This window comes from Rhizophagus irregularis, chromosome 11, assembly GCF_026210795.1.
Source record: "Rhizophagus irregularis chromosome 11, complete sequence".
Classification (NCBI taxonomy): Eukaryota; Fungi; Glomeromycota; class Glomeromycetes; order Glomerales; family Glomeraceae; genus Rhizophagus; species Rhizophagus irregularis.
Window position 1 is genome coordinate 2,557,836 of NC_089439.1, and position 16,752 is coordinate 2,574,587.

The window sequence follows — 16,752 nt, forward strand, 5'->3', positions numbered from 1 at the left end:
TTCATTTCATATGATGGTGTGATAAAATGACATGCATGTGATGGCAAAGAAACTTCCACAAACGATCTACGTGAAAGTTGTAATACAGTAAATGATAAATAAGAGGCAGGACGACTCATGGGTCTCCGTACCCACGGGTTAGGTTATAGCAATTTTAGCTTTTTTTTATATCCTAGCATCTATAAACATGTATACTTCTCGGTGCTTGTCAATATATATATAATAGATAGAAATAAAAATAAGAATGAAGGATGACAATCTAATATGTTGTTATCATACGATTATTATGATCATGTGATCGGAATCGTTTTCTTGTTTGGGTAGGAAATCAAAAGGGAGTTTGATATTTGGTTTATTTTTGAGTAGTTTAGTATTAACATTAGTAAAAAAGGATCTTCCGAATATCACAGAGCGCCGAAGGAGGTAATAGTGTTGTTGGAATCCTGGCCGATTGTTAATAAATAACCTTACGATTGTTTTCCGATTTCTTAAATAGTACTTTATTTATTTATTTATTTATTTTTTTGTATATTTTTGTTGCCGATTCTTTACCGATTATTATAAATTCATTATTTATTCCCCGTCGATCTACATAAATTCGGTGGTAACAATGACAACGACGAAAATCAAATAAACTATCAATTTGTTGTATGTGGCCCATCCTTTATATACTTTCCCAAAATTCAGCACAATTTATCCATTCGTCCTTTGGCCAAGTTGTCGATCAGCCAAAATAAATAAACTATACACATATAAATTAACTATATAGATAAAACTACTAATAAACTAATCATTTACATCTGTTTTCATAAGACCTGCCCCGATCCGCCGATCCGGTATTTTTGGCTGGGCACGTGATCCTGATTTGATAGTTTGATTTGTAAAATAAATAACTGAACCGGATCGGTGGGTCGGCGGTCGGGTTCAAAAATTTATTTTGTCCCAGGTCTTATGAAAATAGCTGTAAAAGAAATAAACTAAACTAATTATATAAAAATTTCTAAATGCGGGTAACATCGTAACATCATCACATCATCCTCATTTCGTAATCATCCTCATTTTTACACTCCTCATTTTTACTTTTTATCTTCACTATCTTCATTCTCACCTAAAATTTCTTTGAGTTGAAGGTATAGTCTAAACAGATATGAAGATTTTTGAATAATTCAGCAGCAAAATAATGGTGTGTGCATCCCTAGCAAAAGCGGCCGGTGATAGTACCAACCATCCGACCTGACCCTGCCATGGCCAAGTGCTATTTAATAAGACTGAAACGGGTGTTTAGGACGCCCAGACCCTTTATTTAAATCTGGCTCATAATGGTGAAGCCTAAAGTCTTGATAATACCGTGGGAAGTATCTTCATTCTCACTTTTGTCATCATTATTAATTTCAATATTCATAAATTTCTTCATCATCTCCTATTTACTGTCGTGTCCTTTTTTTTGCATGTTTAGTTTCTTTAGAATTCATATTTAAAATAAATAAATGAAAAAAAAAGGTGCGATAGTTTAAATATTTGGTTAAATTTTCGATCTGCTTAATAATTAATATATTTATTAACGCATCACAATAATAATTTCAATAAAAATATAGGATTCGATAGGCTGACTAAATACTGTATATCCCCGGATAATACCGGATAATAGGAATTATCTTGGATAATCACCCGGTTTGGGCAAGTTCATGTACTGTATAAACAAACTGATCACATGTGTGAGACGTAACCTGCGTTAAGATTATGGGAACGTTAGTTTTTTGCTTTAATTATAATTCTGTTAAAACTAATCAGTTAAGTCGGCATCACTAAAACTGCAAGAAATGAGGAATTTTTATTTTTTTTTTTTATTCTTATATATTTAAATTATAAATAAACAGTTCACAAGTTATAATTTATGGAGGTGTCAAATGATTTTATTTATTATTAAATGAAATATGTAACTGGCTATACTAATATAACTGAGATAATTATATAATTAATATAAATATACATATAATTCAAAAATATTTAACAAAATTCTTGTGTAATATGAAATAAACATACAATACTGCAATATAATTTATTTTCTAGAGAAAAAATCATAATCAAAGGTGTTCATCATAACATTTATCATCTTCATAAAATTGTTTCTGAAAATAGCGCCAAAATATCCAACTGGTGAGGATTGTCTTAATGTGGAAGCTCTAGACTTCAGTACATCAGCGGATGTTCGTTTTAGCATTTCATTTTCATATTCTTTAATACAAGAAATATAATTTTCTGGAGAATAATTAAGTAATGCTTGAGAAAGTACATCAGCATCTTGAATAGCATTATTTGCTCCTAATCCTAATACAGGACTCATAGCATGAGCGGCATCTCCTAACAACGTAACTCTACTACTTGTCCATTCATTTACAGACAATGGATTAATATCTTGCATCTGTCTACGTTGTACAGGATTGTAAGTTTTAAATGGATACTTGTCTGAATCAGGAGCTGTTCTAGGAACCAAACTCCATAATTCTAACATAATATTAGTTAATTCACATTCTGGTCTCAATTTTCGAATCATATGTTTAGCATGATCGATAACTGATGCAGGATCATTGTCGTCAACTTTTATTTTATCATTTTCAACATTATCATCTAGTTTAGTAGGATAACTAAAAGCTAATGTTGTCCTGTAGTGAGGTTCATTTTTATCATTTTGTTCTTGTTCTTGTTCGATTGGAATCAAGCGGTAAATAATAAAGGTGGCATCTCCGTTTAATCCAAGAGTTTTCTGAAATAAACTGTTTCCATTGATTCTAATAAATCTGTCTATTAAATTCTTAGGTACGGCTACATCTGCATTAATTTGAGTAATTCCAAAATCAAAAATTTGTAATTCAGGTATTTTTTGTTTTCGAACTAAAGGAAAAAAGCAAATTAGTTATTGTAAAAATAAGAAATAAAATAATTATTTAAAAGTTTCCTTTTTTTTTTACCTGGGGAATTTATTCCATCTGCACCAACTAAGATATCACAAAATTCTTTCGAACCATCCTCAAAAAATACCCAAACACCTTCTTCAGTTTCTTCATATCCAATACATTTTTTACCCCATTGAACTGGTACATTTTCTAATAAAACGTCTCTAAGTCTATCACGATAAGTAATAATTGCCGAAAAACCGGAAGCATTTGCGACTCCGTAAACGTCTTTAGCTTGTTTAGATGGTGGTTTTAATAAGAGATTTCCCATATGATCGTTGAGTGAAAATCCATGACATTCTACATCAGGAATTGGATTTGGCATTCCTTTTTGAAGGTTTGAAGCGACCGATGAGGGAAGACAATTTATAAGTGATCGAGCCCCGAAATTGTTTATACCTATATGATATCCTTGCCATCGATCTTTTAACATGAAAGAGAGTTAGTCACGTGAAAGTTTTTTTTTTTTTGTGAAAAATATTCGTTTTTATGTTTCTATACCTACCTTGAGGTCCGGATTCTCGTTCAAAGATTTTTACGTTAAATTCTTTTTTATCTTTGTTCTTTATCAAAGCATGGTAAAAAGATAGTCCCCCTAATCCAGCACCGGTAATAATTACAGTTGGAATTTTTTGTTGCATTTTTTTTTTTGAAAATAGGTTGATTATAATTTTTATAATGTCCAGATATTTTCTTGTCAAGTTGAATGAAGACGACAAATCTTTAATTTGGGTTCTATTTATATAAATTCGTTATAAATATGTGTAAGAGAAGGCGAAGTAAAACTTTTTTCTTTCGTCTTCAAGCAAATATCGGATAAATTTTCGGCAAAAAAATTTTTTTTTTTGTCTAGAATTAATGTTCTAAATTTACTTGTACATTTAAAGAAAGTTATTAAACAATCAGCTCATTAAGTGGTGTAACATTCAAGTTGCCGAAATTATCCGAAATTTATCCGAAGCGAAATCTTGGCCAATTTGTCGTCTGGTTATTGGAACGGATAGCGGAGTAACGGAGCGAAGTTTTAAAACGGTCTTTAATTTCCGTATTAGATATATAATGACTGTATAAATATACGCAGCAAAATAATTAAATGAGTCATTCCGTAAGAAGGCGATCATGCAAATTTTGATGCATAAAGTTAATTAACGCTAAACAGTTGTTACACAGTTTTATTTACATTTTATGATTATCCTCCATTCAAAATAATAGTCATTTATTTAACCGGGCCGGTAAATACTAGAATGTGGTAATAAGTCAAATATAACGAATAAAAATTAAGATAAGTCATTTTCAAGTCATCTTAGAAATGGAGAAAGAAGAGGACACGAGGCAGGGACGATGATAATAGGTTCGATGAAACTTTCAAACTCAACTGTAAAGCAACTAGATGAAACAGGGAGGTGTCTTAACAAATTCAAAGATGTATTGCAACGATAGAATATTTTAATTATTTAATCAATTAAATATTTAACTGCTAATATATTATTTTGAATTATAGATGCACTCAGAAATCTCAATTGGCTGAGCATACCGAATGAAACCCAACAAAAAAGACGTACATTTGGTAATTTCTGATTTTTCTTTCCCTCTTCGCGGGAAATTATTGAATGTGAGGGAAGATACACATGCCCGGAATAATAATAATATATAAATAAGCAAATTTTCTGACTGAAATAAGGCAAGAAATATGAGAATAATTATCGATTTCTTATCCATCATTGTTTAAAGTTGCAGGTTCCCTGATGGAATTCATTGTAAAGTGTACAAGAAAGAGGTAACACTAAAAAGTCATAAAATAACGATAATAGTAAAAGTTGATTAAACACTGCAGAGGTCTTAGTACGAACACTTTTGAAGAAATTAAAAATATTTTAAAAATATAAAAATTACAAAAAAAATTAAGGTGAACGTGAATTAATTAACACAAATTTCAACAAGAACCAATGATCGAAAAGAAATTATGTACCAGGAATCTACACGAAAATCATCATGTTAAAGATCATATTTCATATTTTATCAATATTTGTTCAGTTGAGCAGATAATGAAAGAACTGTACCAAAGTATCCTTGATAGATTAAACTTTACACTTGTATTTTTGTAGGGTGGTTTACTTTAGGAATAGAGGAAACAAAAGTAATGCTAAAAAAATTAATTAAAAAAAAAATCGTTAGTATGGTTGGTACCAGAGGACCACACTAACATAAAAAAAAAACCTCCAAGAAAAGTGAAGGTAGGTTAATCCCTCCTTCAGGAAAACCAGTTCCCCCCCTTCTCTTTTCAGTCTTTTTTTGTCTAATAAGCTTGTTTATCGAAATTACCCTGCTTAGCCTGAATAGTGTGCTTACCTTAATAGACTTAATAGATGCATGAAATACGATACATATATATCTTTGTTGATAGAAATAATTTCTTCTTCAACAAGTGCAAAAGATTCAATATGGTAAAAAGGATATTATGATAAGGATATATTGGTAAGAAGGATAAAAAAAATTAATAAAGAAAGAGGGAAAAGTAGGGGGAAATAAGGTCTTTTTATACCTTTTTTGTTGTACAAACTTTTGTAATGGGAAATAAATATTTTTCAGATTTTCCCACGGGTACACACAAAAACGCGAAAAATAATCAGTTTCGCGTCTATTAAATATTAAAATAAACAAGTTATTAAATAATAATACTATAGTCTATAGTATATTTAATTAAACTTAACTTGGTCCCACAGTCCAAATAAACTCAGATAGTCGATAGTCTACCTAGTTCCCACATGAAAACGCCAAAATGAAGTTTTCGTGTCTATAAGAATTAGTTATTACTGTAATACTATAGTATACAGTATTTAATTAATCTTAACTCAGTCCTATCCCACAGTCCAAATTAACTCAGTCTCCCACGGGTTACATACGAAAATGCTGAAACGCCAAAAACTTGTTTTAAACAAATCTTGACACGGGTTTGAAACTTTAATACACATGAAAACGCGAAAGATAATCAGTTTTCGCGTCTATTAAACAAGTCCAACTTTAATACACATGAAATGTGAAAAATTTGAAAACAATCAGTTTTCGCATCTATTAAACATATTAAACAAATTTTAAATCTTCCCGCGATTAGAATTTCGTTCACAAACTACCTATATTTCTCCTGAACATGATCGTAACCTCCAACTTGGTTTCTGGATTGTGCACCAATACGCTACGTTTTCTTCCTCTTACTGCTAGCTATGGTCCTGCCCTGTAAAAAAAAAATGTCCGGAAATTGTAGCTAAAAACAACCGGAAAATGTCCGTGTGTCCAGAAAACGTCCAGAAAATTGCAATATTCCGGACACTTTCTGGACGCTGGGTCTGAACCCTCCTAGACATTTTCTGGACATTTTCCGGAAAATGGAAATTTTCCAACGTCCGGAATATTGCAATATTCCGGACATATTCCAGACAAATAAACATTTCCGGACGTTTTCAGCTACAATTTCCGGACATTCTTTTTTTATAGGGCTGCTTTCTACGGGATCAAGGAACTTTTCCAAACTCTCTTGATCAACCGCTTTTCTCGCCTACATCAGCTTCTTAATGACCCTTCCTCTAACCAATTGGAATAGGAAGTAAAAGCAGAGATTTAAAATGTTTCGGTGCACCAGGTAGAAGTTGAAGCAAGTGAAATTGTTCTAAAGATAGATGCTCCTGTAGGGGGGGAAGTTAATATCCAGATCGTGTCCTTCTTGTAAAGTACGGTAAATCCAATCTTGGAAGAATTGTCATTTTTTCGACTGTGGTGAAAAATCTTTTAGCGCAAGTGGGTTACATCTGCAAACAAGCGAATTTCGAAGATTGAAAAGTTTAATATTGGTAATACGGGTAGAGCACCGTTGATGGGCTATATCTCTTATCCTGGCGAGATCTTAAATATCTATTGTCCGAAATAAAGGTGACCGCCCTTCGTGGTATACCCCTTGTTTGGCTTAGTTACCTCCTCGATCTCCTCATACAAATTTCACCCTGAATACTGGGTTGATGATAAGTTTCTTTCCTTCTCATCGCCTCCCCTGGTCGACACTACTGCTTCCACTCATAACTCGTGGATTGCTACTTCGTACCCTATAAAAAAGTCCATCCGCTTTTTATATTCCATCTTTTTTCTGTAAAAGGCTTATATTTCTGGAATTAATAACCTTATATTACGAAATTTATCGAATTATTTACATTTTTCGTGAATGGATCTGTGAAAGGAATTTTTACAGAAATAACAGATAAAATTTTTTATAGGGTATAAACTGACATATCTTTGATCCTTGACGAGCTTATCACTTTACGAACCGCTCCGCCATCTGAAGTTATCCTCTCCCATTGAACAATTATTTGGGAACCTTCCTCCAAAATTAATTTTACTCCTAATTCCAGTTCTATATCTTTACAGCTGTGTACTGGTTGCAATTATAATAATTCTTCAATCAAACGCACCTGCTGGATAGTGAATATGAGAGTATCCAGACGGATCATCCAATAAGTATAAGATCTCCCCACACGATTGCATTTGCTTTCTTTTTTTTTAATCTTTCTATTGATTTATCTTATTGTTAGATTTTTCTTCTTTAAAGTTGGTTTGTTTCCTTTTCAACTGCTCCTCAGGATAGTCTTCTTACTCCCCCGGTGTTCCTGTAGGTCTATAGATCTTTCTAACTCCTACCTCTGCCCTACGTCTAATAATCACTATATTGTTTATACTGATGGTTCCGTTAAAAATTTTGGAACAAAAAATATTAGTATGGGTCTCGTTTGGGTTCCACCTCATGCTTCTGTTGAAATTCGCACTAACGCCGCTGCTATTATCTCTTCTGCTGCGAAAGTACTCTCAACTCCTTTGTGTTCCCGCACACTTTGATTAAAGAATTATCTTCTTTGGACTTATTTCATGAAATTGTAATCCCTTCGACTGACGTTTACAAAATCCCTGCTCACTCGGATAACATCCTTAACGCTCGTGCTGACGCTTTAACGAAACTCTCAGAGTCTTTCACTCCTTCTACTATTGGATTCATTTTCGCACCCACGCTCACCGACTGCACATGATCTTATCCGTGGCTAAATACCCGCGGATTTGGTTAATCTTATATCCAAAGTCTTTTCCAATAAACGTACTGCGGGAATACTTTTCTCAGCACTTTTCCGTTTCCAAGATCGCATTTATAAACATTTATGGTCTCCACGATGCGCCGCTTTCATTGGGTTTAGGTTGGGCATATGAAGATAGTTTTTAGATTAATATTTTACTTTGTAATTTATTTTTCTTTTTCACTGTATATGTTTATATTGTAATAATAAAGTTTTGCGTAAAGCTGTTTTGCCAAAAAATAAACAAATCTTAAATATTAACTCAGAGAATTATTACATAATATTCGTAATATTGTGTTGCATTTAATGAAAATTCACCTAATTTGAAATTGTGTGGAGGTTGTAATTTAAATATAAGTAAAAACAATTTAAATAGTCTTTTTAGACGTTAAATAATTAATTAACTTCCGTAAACTATGAATACCAAACGCCAACGAATTGCTACTTTGTAATAAAAAGGCTAAGAAAACGTTATTGCTGATTTATATTTTTTATTTTACAGTAAAAAAAAAAATCTACTTTGCATCCGAAGTTAAACGAGGACATTGTCCCCGTTTAATACTCTAGTATTGTACTCACTATTTCCATTCCATGCGAGAAAAAACTTTTATTGTAAAAATTCTAATATACTCTATTAATTCAGATTGTACTGTACACATCGTACCAATAATAATATTTAATGGAATAGATTATTGATAATAATTTGCCTTATGAATATTTATTGTTTCTACATTATTAAATTCATATAGAAGAACTAGCGCGAGTAGTAATTCACTGAGATAATAATTCAGTAACATTTATTTCTTTAGTATACTTAAGAAAACCTAAAGTATATGTAGCTTTTTGTTATTGAGATATACACAGACAGCCTCGATAAACCGGACTCATTCTTCCATTAGAAAAATCAGATATATCAAGAAATTCGATATATCGAAAATAAATTTATTAATGTACTCTAATAATCCTTCCAGATCCGGTTTATCGAAGATCCGGTTTATTGTGTAATTTACTTTATCTTTGAATATATAAGATTACACAGTATTAAAATTATTCCTCTATCTAATACAAGACCGAATATGCTCACGTTATAACATTATTCTAGAGGTTGGATTCGTTGTTTGAACGGATATTAATAATTTTGAAGATCATTCAGAGATTTAAATGGATTAGCCAGTAGTCATTAAGCCAATGATCATCCATGATGAAGAAAGCTTATAGTTAAACCATCGTTGAGTGTCGAGATAAAAGAAATAATATAAAATATAAAGATGTATTATAAACACGCCAATTTCAAAAAAAAAATAAAAAATTTCAATAGTATTTTAATAGTAGCAGCATTAAGAATAATCATATAGAAATTATTTGTGAACAACTAATAATAGCGCGAGCAGAATCGAATAATAACCATACAGTTCTGAAATTAAGCAATCATTTTTAAACTTAATTCCGGTCAAAGACTTCATAATTCTGGCCAAAATCGCCAGTTCGGAACTGTACGATATTCGATACTCTTCATAAAATTTTGAAATGATCGACGAAAATTGACCTATAACAAAAAGGGACTAGTAGAAGAAATCAAGTTTTTTATTCAATTAAACAATAATTTCGACCATCTTATTTTAATATGGCATATTGCATGTCTTTTAATAAAATTTAAAAATTAAACTACTTTACTACTTATACATGTAAAACTTTAAATTACTAAAAAATTAAAAGATATAATATGTTTTTGCGTTGTTTATGATTATTTGATTCATTTTAAATTTTTTTGTTTTATTTTCGTTTAAAGAATCTTTAGTTTGTTTGATTTATTTTGTTCTTTGAATTTTGATACTGTACGAGAAAGTGAAATGAAGTTATATTTTTACGGTATACTTTTTCCATTCTGACAATTTTTCAGAAATAAGTCTCTGATTTAATAAATTTAATAAATTTTTACATTTGGATTAAATTGAGTTAGTGAATCGTTCAATGCCAATGTTATTTTATCAGTAAAATTTTCTTCTCTTTATCATTTTTAATGAAGTACGTGTATTCTAAATCGACACTCCAGTTTATATTGTTAGAGCTTTGAACCAGATAACCCTAATGCTGTTAAGGAGTTATCCGTTTCAAAAAATTGTATCCGAGTATCCCGAATCAGTTAGTAACGGATAATCCGCGGATTATCTTAGGCTTACTGGCGCAGCAATTATCCATATTTTTTATTATAATTAATTCAAATAAAATTCATATTTTAATAAATTATATTCCATTTTCGCTTGTTAAATAATGTATCTAATTATAATTAATCAATTAACATTCTATCAGGCATATTACCATTTCTTTTAAGAAATGTTAACGCTCAAATAATTCTTCTTTCACTGAAGTTCTTTTAATTGTCATTATCAAGTCCACGTCACTAAATACATGTTCACTTGCACCTGACGTTGTTTGAATTGATAAATATTTTCTAGCAATTTGAGCTAAAGTTGGAACTGCCTTTGATTCGCATTCCACCACTCCTTAGGAATCTGAGCTACTTGTAAAATATTGTTCACATTCAAAGGAATATAACTTTAAAATTGTTATATGTGCACGTCATTCCCCAATTCCAAATCCAAACAATATCCTTATTATATGTAACTTCATTCATGTTATCAAAGGTTTTAAAGAAGACTATTCACAGTCACTTGTGACAAATGTCTTGAATTTTATTATTCATATCATTTTGCGCTAGTGTGGTTTCTTCATTGCTATCACTGTAGCCATGTTTAGAAGAGTTAAAAAGAAGCTTAATTTGTCCTTAAATAACAATTAAGCTATAAACTTTATTAAACCTAGGATATCCGGATAAACCTATGTAAAAAAAATCAATATACGGATACTCTATAAAAACCAACCGATATAGACTAATAGGATAAACCCTAGAGTATTCTAGTTACATTACCCGTAGCTTTATATATTATTTATTAAATTGATCGATCTTAACTTCACGACACGAAAATGATACAGGATTTTCAATTTTTCATCTTAAATTGCAAAAATCTTGATACAGTCTAATCTCGATATACCGATATTCGATATACCGATATACTATTAAAAACTTGATATACCGATAAAATCTTATTTTCCCACTATATTTGAGGACATATAAATATCGGTATAACTTTGATATAACGATATTTCCTAAAAATTTCATATATGTCCCGACATATCGTTATATAAAGGTTTGACTGTATCATAAAAATTTTAACTGGTTTTGGTAACTGTCAAAATTTTTTATTACAATGCAGGATTATACTTACTCTTTTGTCTTGAAATTTTCAAATATTCAGGCAAAATAGACGGAAGATGTTTATCATGAATACTTTTGGATGCATAAGGTATCGACTTATTTATATATGCTAAATTGTTTGAATATCTAAGTTATTAGTGTATTCATATTCTTGGTGGTCTTATATTTTAATTCATTTCATAATTAATAAAAGGTTATGCTATTGAGAGAATTTCATATACGGTAATTATACTATTTTATTTATCATCTGGGTCCACTACTAACTACTGCGCACGATTTTATCTCATATAATGTAAAGCTAAGATGGCCTGGTGTTCATGCAGTATACGAAAGCAAAATAGCGTGCTCAGTAATATACATCATACATATATGTTCCCAAATTATCAATTTGCTTCGATTTAGAATAAAAATCGATAATCTAGATTCTAGACTATAGATGATGAAGTCTTCTTATTTTTTACATAAGTTGTTGTTTTTACGCTAGTATAATAATTTTTAGATTAATAGTTTTTACGATGATATTACATGATTGGTTAAAAAAACGAACCTTCAGTTCTGTGTGGAGAAAATGATTACGACACATTGAAAGATCGAAAATTTCAGGTAATTTTTCGCGTTAATCAATAGTAATTTATATACGATAATAAGGTTATTTTTATCTTACTTTCATACTTAAGTTTCTGTATATAAAAAAGTTATAAATTAGATAAGAAAAATTATGTCTTTAATTTGTATATTTACATTCTGAAATTACAAATCACATAACTATTACTTTTTAACATGTATTGGAAGCATATTATTTTTAGAAATCATTATGGATTCAATTAAAATTACATATATATTCCATACATTTACTAATATAATTCATAAGAGTTTCTTCTCGTTATACCAATTGTTAATGGTTAGATTCAGGAAAATGGAAAATATATACATTATATATATAACTTAACTACTTCATCTAATTTGAATCTTATCAGGAATATGTCAACCAGATCAAGCCAAAAGTACTTATAACATTCTAAACGTTTCAACTCAAACTTTTTACGCAGATCTATATGTACAAGTACCGCTCGTTATGGTGACATCTCAATAAATCTCAATAAACTGACATAAGATTATAATGACAGAATTGTAGAAATTTGCTCGTTATAATAACATTATTATACAGATAAATTAAATTTTATAAAGCCACGATATAATATTACAATAAACACATTTTACCATTTTATAAATATGTCATTATAAAAAATTTTTTGGTTCCGGACATGTCATTATAACTAATATACTATACATATGTTAGTAGTACGCCAAATTTTCGTGCGCATGATTGTTTTATTATGATTTATACTTACTATTAAAATAAGTAATGTTGCTAGACAATGATTCATGCGTATATATATTTTACTAAAATTTCTTTACACAAAAATCTATACTAAAAAAATAAATCTTTACCAAACAAATATACACGGCGGGTAATACCAGGTGAGTATTTCTTCTGACTAAATGAACTTTCTATTTTAAGTAGCCTATAAAAAAGGAACGTTTCAGAAATACACATAAAAGAATGTCTATAAAATATATAGGAAATATACAAAAAGGGCTCACTATATACAAAATGTACAAAAAAATATATGATAACCACTTTCATTGTTAATCTCATCTAAAATACAGGTTTCATCACTATGGTTGGGAGATAAGGTTGAAATTTTGGCTGAATAGCGGGTATATGTGTAAAACTATTTCTATTATTATTATAGATACCAAATTCAGGATTTGGTGGTAATTGTGGGGCGTGAAGTTGAAAGAAATTTGGTTCAATAATGGTTGGTAAAAATGTGTTCCCAATATTATCAACATCATTTAAAAGTGGTTGAGCGAAATGACTAACATCATCTTTCATGGGAAATTGATGAGAGGTGGTTGTAGCTTGAACAGAAAGTTTTTCAATTTCATTGCTTTTACGTACAATTCGGTTTCGGTTTTGTTTTTGTTTGCTTTGAGTTGATTTTGGTCTATTATGTTTAGTATTCCATGCGTTTTTGATTTTATTAGCGGAATGTAATTTATTAAAAAGCTTTTTCATGTCTCTTTGACAAGATATCCAATTTATGATACCATCTGCTTTTCGATTGGTAGCAACCCAATGATCGATGTACTTTCTCTCATCTTTAGTAAAAGGTTCATAGTTAACTAATCAAGAAGAAAAAAAAAAATATAATTAAAAAAAGTTACACTTAAATATATGTATATATATTCTTTTTTTAAAAATAAAATTACGTACTACTAGGATCAAGCTCATTATTCCACCTAATAATTTGTCATCATAATTTAAAAGAGAAAAAAAAAAATTTTTTTTTAAAAAATATATAGATGTTATAATTTTTTTTTTAGAAAAAAGAAACTTACTGATGACGAATTTGTTGAGGAACTCTAGCCCAATGTGTCCCCATTCTTTCATAGAACGTACAAAAATTTCTTTTGACCTGATAAATTAATGAAATTTTTTTTTTAAAAAAAAAATAATCATAATCATAATAACAACGGCAAACAGTAGCAGCAACTTACTTTTGAATCCGTTTTTTTTTAAAAAAAAGAAAAAAGATTATAGTAAAAAACGAACAAAGGCAACGTTTCTTTTTGAACTTTTTCTTGGTGAAAGAAAAAAGAAAGAGTGTGGAAACAAAAGTTGGAAGTTCCTGAAAGGTATTTTATATCGTACAAGGTGGGGGTATACAGATGCAGATGTGTTTCTGTTACAAGATCGGCATAGGTACAGTAAACTACATAATCGATACTGATGTACCTAATTTTTAAATATTTTTTTCGATTTTTAAGAATTTAAGTAACATGTAATTTCTTATAGTTATATACAAATTTGAATAGCTTAAATAAAAATTAAAGTACATGCACAAAAAGCTTTCCGTATAAGCGCATTTAAAATCTATATTTTTTTTATGTAAAGACTTTAAAATTTCACGTTAAAACGCCTAATACTACAGAATTTATAATTTATATATTTTTAATATTAATAAAGCAAGCTTCTTTTAATTTATAATTTATTACAATAAATTTAATAATAACAATTAAAATTCAATATCACTCTTATACTCTTTTAATAATGATGAACCAACTGATAATGATAACTGTTTTTTTAAAAAAATTAATAATCAGCATAGATCATGTGTTTTATTTGATCTGCTACACATGACAGTTACATGTGATTTCGGATAGTAGTCTCATTTTAATCAATTTACGTCAGATTAGATAAAAAATCGATTTCCAATCTCCACTTCTCTTTTATAAACTCATATCTAAAAGAAGAGTCACGTAATAAGCCAATTTATGGTTAAAAAATGTTCGTTCAAATTTTAAGTCATTAGAGAAAATGAGTGACGATATTATAGTGCTAAAAAACCGGTAAACTATGAAGATTTTAATAAGATATATATGATAATGTATTGAGAATACTACTTATATTAGAAACATAAAGAATGTAAAGTCAAATATTGCACTGAATATTTGACTCAAAACTTATATTTATAAAAAAAACTAGTAAATTTATATAACTTTTTAATCCTATATAATTCTACCGATCCGAAATCACATGTAACCAGCTACCACTTTTCGGTGGCGATGCTAGGGTCGTTATACATACTTTTCGAAGCCAATCTGTGTAATAAAAATTTTCTTCAAATGTGAATCAAATAAAGCGAGAATTTCGGATGACCGTTTAAGGTAACAAAGTTATATACTATTCCATTCCATATGCCTTCCAAAGGTACATTAACTCAGTGTAAATGTATATTATGATTTGTACAGATTTGTACAGTGTGTTTCAAGTGGTTGATATATTTCTTTTAAATTTTTTATTAACCAGAGAACAAAATGCTTTCAACATAGTTATCACTGGATTTGAAGATGAAGAGATGCACTTGTACATAGGTAAAGTGTTCATTTAGTGATTTGATGTCTAATATTATATGTTCGAGGAATAATTAATCATACATTTTATTGTTAAAATAAAGATTATTTTTATACACAATAAATATTCATCAACTTCAAAAACAATCAAGATAAAAGGAATAATTATACATAATGGATCTAATAAAATAATTTTGACAGCTTTTTTGAAGTGAATTAGCTTGTGATGGTGTAAAATATAACAGATCAAGATTGTTATTTCGTGAAGGTTTTGTTAGATTAAGAGGATTGAAATGCTAACAAAAAAGGAAAATCATCAGCTATGATATTATGGAGCGAGACAGCCATTTCATTTTTTTAAATTTACAATAAAACAAATTCTCCAGTTTTTTCACGATTTACAAATTTAAGCAATGTCACCGTTCAAATGAGAAACATCAATATCAAGCCACTCGCTAAGATAACTCGCCGCGTATATTGCCAACGAAAATTATGTAGCACGTTAATATAATTGATGATCATGTGATTAACGCTTGGGATATTTGGGATATACGAGTCTTGTGTAACTCTAAAAATGGTTAATCTGCAAAAGGCGTTGTGATACGTTAAAATTTTCCTTATCTGTTATTTATTCCGTCATTATTCGGATTTCGTTTCATTATCAGCCGTAATAATGCTGCTGTTAAATTTTTTCAAAAAAAAAAAACGAAAATAATGTTGGAAATTCCAAAACACTTCCACCAGAATTAATTCGTTCGATTGTTCTTCATTTGAAGAATGATAAAAAATCTCTTCATTCTTGCTTATTAGTTTCTCGAGATTGGTGTAAAGAAACGGTAGATTTATTATGGAAACAACCATTTCATTTCTTATACACTTGCAATAAAATAAACCCTTCAGTTTTTTCACGATTTAAAAATTCTAAACGATGTCACTGTTCAAATGAGAAACGTCAATATCAAGCTACTAATTTATTGATGACCTATCTATTAATTAAACATGATAAAGCATTTGTTGAAAAAGGAATTATTAAAGCGAAAAGCGAAAGAATTACTTTTGATTATTTCGAATTTTTATTTGTATTGGACTTGCATGAATTATATTGTGCAATTAAAGATTGGAATCAATGGAATAAATCAAATTCAAAATTCAGCAAAGATAATTATTCACCTTTAACATTTGGAAGTATAATGAAATACTTTATTATGAACACACCAAAGTTAAAAATACTTTCATTTGATACAAAATTTATTTTCTATAAGATTAATAACATAAATCCTTGTTCATTTCTTATTAACGTAGATAAATATGATAGAGATGATGTCAATGATGATTGCAACCGTTTTAGTTACTGGGATAATTACATTATTAAATTATTAATTAAGGAATCAAAAATTCCTGAAATTACTCAATTTTTTGCCAACTTAACTGAACTCATACTCACTATAAGAGAAAGGAAATATGAAATATTCTCTTTCCTTTCACTAATTTG

At 29.6% G+C, this 16,752-nt stretch overlaps 2 protein-coding genes across 2 annotated transcripts; both read right to left on the reverse strand.

Moving 5' to 3' along the window:
• Window positions 1–1,894: 1,894 nt before the first annotated feature.
• On the reverse strand, window positions 1,895–3,595 carry OCT59_003050 (uncharacterized protein; the record flags this gene model as incomplete). The annotated part of the gene is made up of 3 exons (XM_025325092.2): window positions 1,895–2,892; window positions 2,970–3,377; window positions 3,460–3,595. 3 exons carry the CDS (start codon window positions 3,593–3,595, stop codon window positions 2,060–2,062), a joined length of 1,377 nt encoding a protein of 458 aa, XP_025182910.1. The 3' UTR covers window positions 1,895–2,059.
• Window positions 3,596–12,999: 9,404 nt separating this feature from the next.
• OCT59_003051 (uncharacterized protein) lies at window positions 13,000–13,789 on the reverse strand (the record flags this gene model as incomplete). Its single annotated transcript, XM_066145363.1, has 3 exons — window positions 13,000–13,529; window positions 13,621–13,646; window positions 13,746–13,789. The coding sequence occupies 3 exons, from the start codon at window positions 13,787–13,789 to the stop codon at window positions 13,000–13,002; spliced, it is 600 nt and encodes a 199-aa protein (XP_065996092.1).
• Between the last annotated feature and the right edge of the window lie 2,963 nt (window positions 13,790–16,752).